The sequence below is a fragment of the Egretta garzetta genome, unplaced genomic scaffold, assembly GCF_000687185.1.
Source record: "Egretta garzetta isolate BGI_Z169 unplaced genomic scaffold, ASM68718v1 scaffold141, whole genome shotgun sequence".
Lineage (NCBI taxonomy): Eukaryota > Metazoa > Chordata > Aves > Pelecaniformes > Ardeidae > Egretta > Egretta garzetta.
The window spans coordinates 112,128-126,432 of record NW_009258664.1 but is presented as its reverse complement, the minus strand read 5'-3'; the positions used below and the strand labels follow the sequence as shown (position 1 = coordinate 126,432).

Sequence of the window (14,305 nt, the reverse complement as noted above, 5' to 3'; positions counted from 1 at the left end):
CACGCTTCTCCTGATGCAGCCCAGGGTAGGGTTGGCTTCTGGGCTGCCAGCGCCCATGGCCGGCTCATGGCCAGCTTTTCATCCATTAGTGCCCCCAAGTCCCTCTGGGCAGGGCTGTCCTCAATCAAGTTGTGCAATTTGCCTCAACAGGATTTTACTCCAACTCACCTTGGTCTCAAAACTTTATTAAAACACAGTGAAGAAAGCTCAGACTTTGATTCCTTGCAGATGAACTAAGAATTTCTGGAGTCAGTCTCAGTTCTATCTCAATTTCCGAATGTAATTTAGTAGACAGCTTTAGCTGATCTGATGTTAACCTCCATGAGTTTTCCAGAACCCTCAGCTCCCCCTGTAAGAATTCCACAGATCTTTTGCCGAAGAGAAGTTGCACAGGACTGCAAATCTGAGAACAAAGGAAGATTTTGTACAGAAGTCGTTATCTATTTACCCAGCAGTGGCTTTCCTAGAGGCGTGCAAAGTCTGGTTCAGCAAAGAAATTTAATAATCATTAGTGAATTATTAATTAGTCAAAATGTTGTATGTTGTTTAGGGAAATACAATGTTTTTATGTAATATATGGGTTTTATCAGTAAAAACAAATACGAGTCCTCGTTGCAGAAGTGTAATTACAGAATTTGCTGTGATGAACACGGAATTGCTTCTCCCTGTCGTTGGGTATCCACAGCTGGTCAACGGCTGCGGTTGCACGGACGGTGTGGTTCAGTGCTGGCCTGTTGTTCTCCTGGCCCATGGTGTTTCCACGTGATGGGCACTTTGCTCCTACAGTGCCTCCATTTCGCTGATGTTAGAGTTTGTGGAGCTGCAGGGTGACTCAGAGTAGGTAATTGAACATTTTAGACGCAAACCTATTGAAAAATCAGCCAGCTGAATTAAAATGACAGCCTAGGATTGCAGTTCAGCAAATGCTTTAAGTTGGCATGAGCTAAAGGGATCTGTTTTACTTTCTCCTCACCTTTGAGGTTTATTCCTGTCCCTGTGCTGTCCCTTTCTTTGTCCCATCGTGATGACCAGGGCAAGTGAACCAGGCTGGGGCAGTGATTCTGATGAAATCCAGCCTTCCACAGTAGTGCAGTCAACCTTGCAGTATTACCCACAGTTAAACCGGCAGAAGGTGGTGAGCATCAAAGCCACCTTATACTTGACTTAAAATGTTTGTCAAACTAGGGTCTCGGATTGAAAATTGGGCTCCCCAAAAGTGTAATTGTGCATTCCACGGAGAACTAATCCCAGCCAACATGGTAAGAGGGTAGGGAGAAGACACTAGGAGCTGGAGAGGGGGAGCAGAAATGGAACACAATCTCAGAAAGGAAGGAGAGGGATGGAGAGGAATGGAGGTATGGGAAAGAAAACTGTGATTCTGGTCCTTGTTCCCTTCTTAATTTGCCTGAGCTTTAGACTGACATTCTGAGGCTAAGCCTGACATTCAGCCTTTGCAGGATGGTACAAAATGTTCTCCTCTTCAGCAAAAAAATCACTTTGCCATCAATCTGTTCTTGCAAAGAGAGGCCAGGTTAGTCTGTTGTTGGTAAGTGGACCATGTACAAAATGGGTATTTTAAATTTGTCCCCACAGAAACTGAACCAAACAACATTAGGCAGTGGATTCTAGAGAGGGGAAATGTTTCTTACCTCAGCCAGGCTTATTTTTTAGTCTGTCAAATGATCAGAAATGTCCTCCTCCAGCTTACTCTTGAAAGTACACCCACCTGAAACGTTAGAGGTGTCATTTCTCTGATTATTGGTGAGGTCTCACCCGATCCTAACTGGCTTGCTTGAAAAGGGGAGGGAGCGGTCCTGGCTTTCTGGAGACATCATCTGCTTTTCAACTGCAGCAATCATTATATCTGCTTATTGAGGGGAACATCTTAAAGAGCATGGTGTGAAAATAAGCAGCACAGAGTTGGCTGATCCTAGGAGACTGCGAGGACGGTCGGTTTAGCCCTGGGAATTCCTGCGACCTCCTCCATCTGTAGCAAAGTCTAGCTAGCTAGTAAGTATTCCAGTTAAAAATGGCACAAAGAGGTGATCTGAGCAGTAGCAAAGGAAACCTGTTGTCAGTCCCACGGCCCCGAGTGAGGTGAGTCTGACAGACCAGGCAATGGTACCCAGCATCAGCCAAGAGTCCGGATTGCCAGACCCGGCTGTGGTGACGAGGCAGGCCAAGGTTAAGTGGGGAAGTCAATCTGCAGGTCAGGATCAGGTCCAGTGATGGTAACCGGGGTCAGACACAGTGCAGGATTGCTAGGCAGGTCCAGGGACAAGCCAAGAAGTCAGTGCGTGGCTCAGCCACCAGATCCACAGCTCCCATGGCTGTGGCTGAGCTGGAGATGGGTGCACCCCCAAGGTAGCCCAGGCAGGGACTGAGTGGCCAGGGCTGAGCATAAACGTGGGGTCCATGGGCAGAAGGTGTGGGTGGAAGCCCCCCATGAGGGTGGCTGGGGTCATAAGGGTGTGTTGGTGGCACTCGGGGCCCTGACAGCGGATTTAAGCTCCTGCAAACTATCAGCATGCCGCAGCAAAGCGAAAGGGAGAGGCCTTCTCATAAAGATAGTAGCTAAACACAAAACCAGGACCCGCCCAGAAACCCCAGCCTAAAATAGCTCATTATCTTCCTAGCGGGAATATGTGGGTCGGTTAATACTGACCTTTTCTGGGTAGTGTAGAGGCTTTTTTTTAATTCATGAGGCTTTTTTTTGCATGGCATTTATGTTTATAAAGCTGCGTGTATTGTTTATACTTGATTATTTTGGAATATTCCCTTTTTTCGTGAATAATTATGCTTTATTTTGAGGTCTCAGCCTTTCCTTCTGAAGTCCTTAAAGTATCGATGGCCTTTGTTCAGCTTACTGATTCGTCATAACAATTTTTTACATGCCTCTAACAATACTTCATCGCTGTGTTTGGAAGGCAAACAGAGGAGGTGCTTTCCCCAGTGATCTTTGTGATTAGGTCTGCAGCGGGTGTGTCCGCAGCGCCTGAAGAAATCCTGTTATATTTTGTGTTTTTAGATAATGGCCTTCTGCATCGCCTTTCCACGCTGGTTTCCTCCTTGCGGTTTACTCCACCATCATTTATTTTTCCATTGGCTGAACATTGGGCTTGCATTAAGTCACTTTTCTATTGAATGTTTTTCCTTTTTTCTCTGCCTTTGGTTTAAGGATTTGCTCACCTTTTGGAAATGGAGGTTCACACTTTGCCTTTTCAAAATACCTTTCCTTTTCCTCTCAATAAGAACTTGCTTTCCAGGTCTTGTAAGTAGTTACTTTATGGTGTTTCTTTGCAAATCGTAGTGATTCAGCGTGGCCTTGAAAGGAAAGAAGACATGAGTTAGGGCTTGGGGGGGTTGGTTTTTTGGGGGGTGTTGTACTTTCTCTTTTTTAATCCTCTCTGGAATCTCATTTTTGCCTGGTGGGCAAAGGAGCTGTCTGTTGGCCAAAGCAAATGAAATTAATTCCTGCCATCAGTAAACGGAGGGTCATATTATTTAATAACCATAACCTTTATTGTTTGAGAGAACATTAGTGCTTTTTGATTAGGAAGTAGCCTATTCCTGTCCACCTGTATGCATTAAGTGCAAGTGTATCGTAACAGCTAGAGCCTGAGAGGGGATCTCATCACCACCTACAAATATCTCAAGGGTGGGGGTCACGAGGACGGAGCCAGACTCTTCCCAGTGGTGCCCAGCGCCAGGACAAGGGGCCATGGGCACAAACTGAAGCAGAAGAGGTTCCAGGTGAACGGGAGGAAGAACTTGTTGACTGTGAGGGTGCCCGAGCCCTGGCCCAGGCTGCCCAGGGGGGCTGTGGAGTCTCCTTCTCTGGAGATCTTCAACCCCCGCCTGGCCGCTGTCCTGTGCCCCCTGCTCTGGGTGAGCCTGCTTGGGCAGGGGGGTGGGACTGGGTAAGCTCCCGAGGTCCCTTCCAGCCCTGGCCATCCTGGGATTCCAGGAATCTGTGAAAAGGCAAGTTGTTTAATGAAGAACATATACAGCATTTAGCTCAACAAAGCCCTCATTTCAGCAATGTGCCTTAGCTTTTATTTCACCAACATTTCGTATCATTATACTTGTGAAATAAGTACCAGAAATCCAGGAAGCGTTAGAGTATGGGAACCACAGATTATTGCAATCCATCAGCTCTGTTTCTGACCGTCAGTAATTCTTTTTGGTTGTTGATATCTGTATCTCAGAATTTGTTTTGAACTTGCATTTTCCATTCGCTAGTTAAAACTATCGCATTTTTTTATTGAGACAGCTTCCAGTTGTGCATCCAGTTATTAAAATAAACCCCTTAAAAAACTTCAGTAATCTTTAATAGGCTTCAATATAATTTTAATCTTTGGTATATTTAAGATGTAGAAGTCTCTTCTGAATGTTGCAGGCCTGCAGTACTAAATAGAGCCACGTTGGTTTTTTCTGTCCATACTTTGTTGGTAGCCAAAAGGAGATGCTTATAAAACAGGTTACTGAGCCAGGTGGTTTGACATCTGCCTGACCCATACAACCATTCTTATTTCATATTCCTATTTTTTTAAACTCTCTATTTCTATTCTTTTCCTGCTTTTCATGCCTTCTAAAGGAGTAGCACATGAACGTTTGCTCTTAGCAAATCAGGAAAGCAGGCGCTCTACGTCTATAATGTCAAATACCCAAGCAAGCAACATCAGATATGATTTGTTGATCTTCTTTTATTTTTGTAATCTTAGTTGTTAGCTATACATCACATACTAGGAATTTGAAGTTGATGGTGTCCCATTAGGTGTTGCCTCAAATGGAGAAAAATCAAATCACAAGTTTTGAAATGGATGTGATAAGCGTATTTGGCAAGCAACCTGGAAATGATTTTTGGTTTGGCCATTTCTATTATTATCCTCTTGCCTCATGTTCTAGATTTTCATACCCTAATTAAAACAGAAAATGTGGGGTTTGCAAGCGACGGGTGTTTCTCATTCTAATGTTTTGTCATCGTTGTTGTTGTTGTTCACAGTCCAAAGAGCCGCCTCATACAATTAAAGAAAGAAAAGCTTGAGTACACTCCTGGAGAGCACGAGCACGGATTGTTTCCAGCCCCTATTCACGTCGGTGGGTACTTCATGTGTGTTTTAGTTGTTGGAAAACAAGCATCGCGCTGAGGGGACACGGAAGCAGTCTGTTTGGACTCCACAATCTCTCTGCCTATCTCCCTTTTTTCTTTTTATATTTTGTCGCCTTGCCAGGTTACTCCTGTCTTGCAGCATATGAACTTTGCCGAAGGTCATGCTCATCTGTCTCTGTTCTTCACTGCAAAAGTTTTACTCGAGAGCCTTGCTTTTTTTTTTGTTTCGCTACATGAACTTTGTTCTCATCTTTTGTTTACCGTAAGAAAATGCCATTCTAGTTTAAAACCTGCTTTAACTGCCATCATGCTTTTGCTTGAATGCAGTATGGTAGTTTCTTTCTCAAACGAATATTTGGCAGGGAATAGCCAAAGACACTTCTGACCTTAAATCTTAAAAACTAAGCATGCAATAATAAATTCCCCCATGTCCCCAGGCACTTAATGGTGCCTGTCTTGAAGCATGGATAAAAATGAGGAAGAATGAAAAATTTAGCTATTATGTAAGTTTTTATTTCATCCCTTTTTTGAGGTCTCAGGTAGAACCAAAACAAGGTTTAGGGCTTCTCTGCCTTCTGCAGAAAGGAGCCATAACCTAAGGCTCGCGTGAGCCTTTGGAGCTCATGGAACTCCAGGATGCTGTCCACAACTTCAGTCCACTGGACTGCCTGGAGGGGATGGCCATGAATTCCCAGAATAACATTTTTGCAGCTCCTGTCATTTCCCAGGACAAACCAAGACTGATATATTTTTCAGGTAATTGTTCTGGTTGTTTCAGGTAGTTGTTTCACACTGTGATTCCTTACTTCAAGTATGGTCATGCAAAGAGAGTTCGGGACATTCCACATTGTTCAGGAGGCATGTTTGTCCCATCAAATACAAGCATGTATTTGTTTTGTCTTCTTGAACAGAACTTCTTTGCTCCATACCCACTTTGACTTTCACAGAGAGGTAATAGCAGGCAAAGAGTTTGACAGATCTGTGTGAATCAGTAACTGCAAAAGAGGTTTCAGAACCGAAGGTGTTAATTTAAATTCTCAAAAAACGCGACCTGTCTCAATTCCTTTTTGAATTGGGTCGTATAGCTCTGTTGCGTGACCGAACCATCTGTCGGGATGCTCAGGTTCAGTTTGCGGTGCCACGATCCCGTTCTCTTGTCTCTTCACGAGGCCCCAACCCCACGTTTGTTTGCGCTAGCAGGCTGAAACAAGCTCCTGCGCTGAAGGTAAAGCTGCTTCGATTGCTCTGGATCGGGTACTGGGAGAGGGGTTTAATTGCAGAGCAAAGTTACGAGGTTCAGGCCTCTGCCAGATGACTGCACTAGTGCCCACTCGAGGAGGGCTGGAGGGACCTTCTCCTTCCCCGCACTCCAGGCACTACGCCAGGGCACCTGAAAGAGCCTTTTGTTTCGCCCGCTGAGGTCATAGAAGTGAAAGCAAATTCCCGGCAGATTTAGCTCTTTCCTGGAACCTGCTATGGATGAATAAAGCATTGAAAACGAAAAGTAATTTAGGAGTAAATTGTAAGGCAAACATCACAATTTTTATTTTCCAGCGGTGAGGGTATGCGTGTGAATTTACATGAAACCACAGACCATTGCTGGAGGAATGTAAAGGCACTTGTTAACATTTAGAAAAGCTGGGAAAATCAGACATGGGACTGACACCTCATCCTTAGTCACTCTTCTCGCTGCAATTTTGCGACACAGTATTCCAACAAAATGATAAGAGAACATTTTAATCTTTGCTAGAGCTAACTTAGCACTTGCATCGGACCTCAGGTCTTACGTTAACGAAGTGTGAAATGGGTCGGTTTCCTTCTTTTGGGAAGACATTAGGGGTAAACTTCAGAATAGAGGCAAAATCTACAACGAAAGTAGTAACTCCTGTCTAAAGTGAGTTTCAGTCATTGCTGAAGGTGTAGCTCTTGAGGTCTTCCCTAAACATTTAGGAATGCGTTTGCCAAGTCTGAATTCATTCTTAAGCCTCTTCTGGTAAAGGTCATAGGAAGAGGCTTGGGTACTGTTTCCAAAACTAATTCGGTGTCTTTGAATATAATACTGTGATTTACCATCTTGCATGAATTGTGCACGCAAATGTTTTTTAATGCGTATTTGTGCTTGGTCCTAAGTCCTTGCCTTCACATGCATGCAGAAGAGCTCAAGAGAAGGTGGCAGCTTTGAGATCTCTGCACAGGGGTTACAGGGTTCACTGGGAGGCACAGAGCTGTGGTCGGTTTGGTCATTATTTGCCACTGTCCCCTCGGTCACTCACGTTCAGTGACCCCTCTGGGGTGAACACCTGCAGGGTTCCTGGGCGCCGCTTTTAAGAGTTTAACTGTGGCTGCTGGAGCTCAATGGCATCCGCATCCATGGCGTTCGGTCGTCCAAGCAGAAGGCAGCTCCGCTCTGCCACCTGCCTCACCAGGCACCTCCTAGCCGAGACAGCGGCTTCCCTCGCTGTCGATAAAGGTTTAAACCTGACTACAACAACAGAGTAGAATGCAAAAAAAAAAGCCTTGTGGAGGGCTCTTCCCTGTGCTTGCCACTAACAAACAAAATGTTCTGGGAGGATTCTGCTCTTCTGCCTTCTTGACTTTCAGACGGCGAGAGGCCCTATCAGAATTTGGCGGTGTGCCGAGGAGCAGCCCTTTTTCCTCTTGGGGATATGTGAATATGAGTGTGTGCGACTTACAAACCTTTTTGTTTCAGGAAAGTATCTCAGACAAAAGAGAATTGACTTCCAGCTGCCTTACGACATCCTCTGGCAGTGGAAACACAATCAGGTACAAGATAAAAAGTTACACGTTGCCAAGATTATGATCAGAAGTCTTAGAAAGAAAATAGCAGGATCCTTACATGAAAGCTGTGTTTATATATCCCGTATATTGATGAATACCCTTGCTGCTGCCACTGTATGAGGAAAAGGATTTGCATATGTATTTAATGTGAATAATTTCCATTATTCCGTCTCTTGCAAAATAGCAATCCTGTGGGTATCTGCTGAAAAAATGTCATTAATTTTGCTGCAGACTCTTATTTTGGTAGCGTGCCTGCTTTCTGCAATGCTCTCGTTTTAGACACGCCTCGGGAGAATTCAGATGTACTGCCAGCAGCACTGAGAAATTTCAGGCCTTATTTTTCTTGGCTCAATCCCAGCAGAGTGGAATTTATTTTTCACTTGCAAGCTGACATTTTCATACTGAGGAAAGAAGAGAAACTGTTTCACAGTCGCATTCTTTTTAAAGAGCTTTAAATATGTGCAAACCTAAAAATAGGAATATTTTTTTTTTCCCTGAGAAGTTTCCACCGAGTGATTTAACACAGGATTTAGGGCTGGAGGGTAAATCTGTCCCCAGCTCTGCTGCAAGAAAGCGCTCTCAGACATGTAACTTAAGCATGTAAATGAGCAAGAGAAATTCCCAGGTGGTTGTGGCTCCGACTACTCTTGGTAATACTACCAAAATCTAGTCTTACATTGTTGACATTTCAGCCAAGGACAGTTTCTTGCTGTGTATCAAAGATTACATACATCTGCCCGTCTTATCTATTCAATATTACGTAAATAATAAATATATGCGATCTATTTCCTCAACATTTTCCGTATCTACCTAGAATAGTTTTGTTTGTACAATGGTTGCGTGGTTTGTACCGTGCCTATTATGTTACTGAGGGAAGGCTATTAATGCAGTAATTGTGTGCAAAATATGTAATAATTTGAAATAATTCCTTAAAGCTTGTTTGAGAGGATGGTATAGATACATATGGAGTTATAGACTGTGATCTAAGCATCCCTTTTCCCTCCAGTCATCTCCATCTGCAGGGGAAGTTTCTCTAATTAGGAGATTAATCTGCATTTCTCCTGGCTCCTACCTGTAGTCACAGTTTTGATAAGCACCTTCATTTTTCTTCTTCACTTTTTTAAGTGTCTGCACATGGTAATTCCACCAAAGATGGAGAAATCTACTTTCTCCAACGTAGATTTAAATAATTGTTCTTCTTGTCAATATTGAGAAGAACAGCCTTGTTCTGAATAGTCTGTTCTCACGATAGCTGTTATCCATACTGTTCTGTTCAGATAGTATGGGAAGAATAAACAACATGTTAGAAAAACTGCTCAGCTGACTCATTAAGCCTAAATTCTACTTATTCAGGTACTCTCTTTGACCTATTTGCTAATGTAGTCTGAGCCTAAAAAAGAGAATGCAGACGCATTTTCTAGTAATGATTACAAAACTGTTACGTATGTACAGAACATAATTTCCCCGATTCTTTTGAAGAACAGATGCATGTATGCAATGGATTAACATTTTCTTTCTCTTCCTTCTAGTTGTATAAAAAGCCAGATGTCCCACTTTATAAAAAAATCCGTTCTAGTAAGTAAAATCTTATTACTAAAATGTGTTAACTGTGGAATTTTCACAACACCCCTCCTTTCTGTCATGCTCTTTGTCCCACCAAAGACGCTTTCACCTTCTTTTTTTGCTTTATGTAATTGGAATGAAAATATTGTAGATAAATATCCTGGGGTGCATCAAGAGGAGTGAGGCCAGCAGGGCAAGGGAGGTTCTCCTCCCCCTCTACTCTGCCCCAGTCAGACCCCACCTGGAGCACTGGGTCCAGTTCTGGGCTCCCCAGTTCAAGAAAGATGAGGAACTCCTGGAGAGAGTCCAGAGGAGGGCAACAAGGCTGATGGGGGGACTGGAGCATCTCCCCTAGGAGGAAAGGCTGAGGGAGCTGGGCTTGTTCAGCCTGGAGAAGAGAAGGCTGAGAGGGGATCTCATCACCACCTACAAATATCTCAAGGGTGGGGGTCATGAGGACGGAGCCAGACTCTTCCCAGTGCTGCCCAGTGCCAGGCCAAGGGGCCATGGGCACAGCCTGAAGCAGAAGAGGTTCCAGTTGAACGGGAGGAAGAACTTGTTGACTTGGAGGGTGCCCGAGCCCTGGCCCAGGCTGCCTGGGGGGGCTGTGGAGTCTCCTTCTCTGGAGATCTTCAACCCCCGCCTGGCCGCTGTCCTGTGCCCCCTGCTCTGGGTGACCCTGCTTGAGCTGGGGGGTTGGGCTGGGTGGTCTCCAGAGGTCCCTTCCAACCCCTGCCATTCTGGGATTCTGTGTGATTCTGTGAAATAGTTTTGTTTTTTCACGTGGAAAGAATTCTTTTCCCTGTTTGGGTTTTTGTTTTTTCTTTCTCTCCAGATGTCTATGTGGATGTCAAGCCTCTTTCTGGCTATGAGGCAACTACCTGCAATTGTAAGAAACCAGATGATGACAACGGAAAGGGCTGTGTGGAGGACTGTCTTAACAGGTTAGAAATAGGTTGGCTGATACGTTAAGAGAATTTCAATAAATATATTATTTCACATCAACTAATAGTATCTTAGGAAAAGAGTTGTGCTGGATGCAACCCTGGTAATAAAAGTGTTGTTACAGAGCATCCAGGGTAACTTCCTGCTCCATGCTCCCCAACATCTTTCTTCAGAGGAAGATCCCCTTAAAAGCTCCATTTTGCTCTTTGAATTAACAGTGAGAGCCAGGCTGTGAATCTTTGGGTGAATTATACCTTGAAAACAAGAAGCATTTTAGTTCTCTAATAACTTTGGTTTAACAGAGGAAATTTTTTTCTTTTTTTTTTCTTTTTTTGTTTTAAATTTCTTGTGTGATATATCTAAAAGTAATCTATTCCCCTTCCTTTAACTTCTTTGTTTTTTATTTTAGGATGATCTTTGCAGAGTGTTCCCCAAACACCTGCCCTTGTGGTGAACAGTGTTGTAACCAGCGGATACAGAGGCATGAATGGGTGCAGTGCCTGGAAAGGTTCCGGGCTGAGGAGAAAGGATGGGGTATTCGTACCAAAGAACCCCTGAAAGCAGGACAGTTTATCATTGAATATCTGGGAGAAGTTGTTAGTGAGCAAGAATTCAGGTAGAAATATTTATTTGCTGCTTTAGCATGGAAGGCTCAATAAATGACTTTAGCATCTCTTATCATTGCTGGGAAATCCTTAGGCAGAAACAAAGGGGAGAGTAAGGGGGGGAAAGAACACTTTTCTGGTCACAGCCACCAGAAGGAAGGCTTCAAATTCAGCTTTTTTGATCCACCAAGTTTTTCTCGATCAAATAGAGAAGAATGATTAATGTTTGGAATGCATCACCCACCACATCTGCTCTGTAAATGCCAAATGCCGTGAGTGAATGTGAATTGGATAGCGTTCTGAGTACGGCACAGGATCTGAACTGTGCAAGATAGAACTGAGGGGCAGAATGGGGCAGGGAGGGAAATGAGCTTTTGCGGATAGGTATGAAGGAAAAAAAACTAAGTGGGAGCGTTAATAACCAATGAAAGAAAGAAATTGTAGTCCTGTTAACTACGTAACATCATAGGATAACCGAGATCGGAGGGACAGACTCGCTGCTCCTAGAGCTCCATCAGAAGGCAAACGCAGTCCCCGCAGACAGAGATAACTGCTAACACAGCTGACTCTCATTCCTGTTGCTCTCTTGCCAAAAGGAGGTAGCTGTAATCCATGGATGTCATTCCCAAAGTGCTGTCAGTCCCAGATAATGAAAGGGAGGGGCTGATTGTTGTACACATGCATACATATACACACCAAAGAACGTATACTTGCATTTTCTCTTCCGTACACAGGTTATCAACATGAAATGTATACAAATAATCTGCAGAACCCAAAAGGGAGCATTCCAGAAGAGCAAATTTCTAAATTCTAATCCAAGCTCTGTCAGTGGCCTTGACTTATAAAAATAGGTATAATAACGGTTTTCCTCCATCTCTAGGTGTACGGTTCTATAAAATACAAAAGATTATAATTGCTTTTTCTTCGAAACCCTCTCTGAGAATTCCTGAATGCGTTATTACTATGTTACTCCCTGCTTGCTTTGCAGCAATGAGCAGAATCACAAATAACTTTCCTGTGTTGCTTTCTAGGAACCGGATGATTGAACAGTACCATAATCACAGTGATCATTACTGCCTCAATTTAGACAGTGGAATGGTGATAGATAGTTATCGTATGGGCAATGAGGCTCGGTTTATCAACCACAGCTGTAATCCTAACTGTGAGATGCAGAAATGGTAAGAAAAATATATTCTGTTTACTGGAAGGCTTGTATACCAGTGACTAACATATAGATAACCAGATCATCTCAGAGAATATGATCTAAAAACAGGGAGGGGAATCAAGCTGAACAGCATAACTAATATTTACTGTCATGCTTGCATTGCACGAGAGAATTAATGTAATGTTTTCAAGTGTTGGACATTTTGGAGACAGGATCTAAGTTTTTGGGCAAGGCAAATCCAGCATGGCTGTTTGTCATACTGTTAACCTGCTACAAATTTTGAAGCCTAGGTAATGCCGTAAAATAATCTATGTGTATATGTTCTTTCCTTCTGGCAACTCAAATATATTTTTGAAAGCAGGCAAACAGGGCAGTAGTCTGATTTCAGCACACCCTGTGTCATATCAGTACTGTGTTGCCAGAAGAAATCCAGTGCCAGGCTAATAGGAAGTACTTCTGAGAAATTTATAATTAATAACTTACAGGGAAATAGCAGATGGTCGTAATAGGAATCAGCTGTGGTGGTGGTACAGCAGCGTAGCTTGGGATTTTAGGGATTTTAGGGACATGGTTTGTGGTGGGATGGCAGGGTTGGGGTAACGGTTGGACTTGATCTTAAAGGGCTTTTCCAACCTAAACGATTCTATTCTATTAAGGACATGGAGCTGTTGGAGCGGGGCCAGAGGAGGGCTACTAAAATGATCCGAGGGGCTACTAAAATGCTGCGAGGGCTGGAGCCCCTCTGCTAGGAGGCCAGGCTGGGAGAGTTGGGGGTGTTCAGCCTGGAGAAGAGAAGGCTGCGGGCAGAGCTGAGTGCGGCCGGTCAGGGCTTCAAGGGGGCCCAGAGGAAAGGGGGGGACAAGCTTTTTAGCAGGGCCAGCTGTGACAGGACAAGGGGGGATGGCTTTAAACTGAAGCAGGGTGGGTTTAGACTGGATCTAAGGAAGAAATTCTTTGCAGTGAGGGTGGTGAAACCCTGGCAGGGGTTGCCCCGAGAGGGGGTGGAGGCCCCATCCCTGGGACCATTCCAGGCCAGGTTGGCCGGGGCTGTGAGCAACCTGATGTGGTTCAAGGTGTCCCTGCTCCTGCAGGGGGGTTGGGCTGGGTGACCTCTAGGGGTCCCTTCCCACCCAAACCATTCTATGATTCTATGATTCTCAGATAATTCTGGATTTAAGCAATAGTAATCAAATTTTAAATTTTAAAATCCAACATAAAAAATAAGTAAAAAAACTGGAGAGACTTTTTTTGTGTGTGTGCATTTTGTGAAATGAGGTATGACGTTCAGTGTAAGCTCTTGATTTAGGGCGAGGGCCTGGCTCTTGGCAGTTGGTTAGTAGATCTGCCGTGATAGCCAATGCAGTCTTTTTAAATACGGTATTAACTTTTTTGGCTTTCAAAGTTTATTGAAAAGAGATAAATGACAGAACAGCACAAATCAAGAACAAGAATAATCCAGGGCACAGCAGAAGTGTTGCTTCCTCTCTCTAACACTTCTACTGTGTGGGCAAAGAGAATTTTCTTTTTAATTATTGTGAATATTTTACTGTATTTTCCCTGCAGGTCTGTTAATGGTGTTTACCGGATTGGATTGTATGCGCTTAAAGACATGCCTGCTGGTACTGAATTGACTTACGACTACAATTTTCATTCATTTAATGTTGAAAAACAGGTAAGGATCACAGTGCGAGACCTTGAAAAAACTCACCAAGGACAAGCAGTTCTGTAAAGTTGAAGGGCGATTAGCAAAACCTATTGTGTTGTATTTGACAGAACAAGTTCTTTATAATATTGAGAGATAATCTTAAATGTTTAGGGGTTTATATAAAATAAATTCTCTTTTTTTCTTTTTTTTCCCAAAGCAACTCTGCAAATGTGGTTTTGACAAATGCAGAGGAATAATTGGGGGTAAAAGTCAGCGAATGAATGGACTTTCAAGCAAAAGCAATCAGGCTGTGAACACCCACAGAAGGCCCGGACGGTCGAAAGAGAAAAGGAAGTCAAAGCACAAACTAAAGAAGAGAGTAAGTAGTAAAGACAGCTTTTTTCTACAACTGCCTGACAGGAGGCTGTAGTGAGGTGGGGGTCGGCCTCTTCTCCCTGGTAATGGGCGAT

General features: G+C 43.7%; 1 protein-coding gene across 8 annotated transcripts in view; it reads left to right on the top strand.

Annotated features, from left to right (window-relative positions):
- ASH1L (ASH1 like histone lysine methyltransferase) overlaps positions 1 to 14,305 on the top strand; it is a 65,970-nt gene that overhangs the window by 35,167 nt on the left and 16,498 nt on the right. For all 8 annotated transcript variants that reach the window (XM_035903918.1, XM_035903916.1, XM_035903921.1 and 5 more), the window contains 8 exons: positions 5,006 to 5,100; positions 7,824 to 7,897; positions 9,442 to 9,487; positions 10,311 to 10,419; positions 10,830 to 11,036; positions 12,057 to 12,203; positions 13,754 to 13,862; positions 14,053 to 14,214. In XM_035903918.1, the coding sequence (XP_035759811.1) occupies positions 5,006 to 5,100; positions 7,824 to 7,897; positions 9,442 to 9,487; positions 10,311 to 10,419; positions 10,830 to 11,036; positions 12,057 to 12,203; positions 13,754 to 13,862; positions 14,053 to 14,214 (949 nt within the window). The remainder of the gene's footprint in view (positions 1 to 5,005; positions 5,101 to 7,823; positions 7,898 to 9,441; positions 9,488 to 10,310; positions 10,420 to 10,829; positions 11,037 to 12,056; positions 12,204 to 13,753; positions 13,863 to 14,052; positions 14,215 to 14,305) is intronic.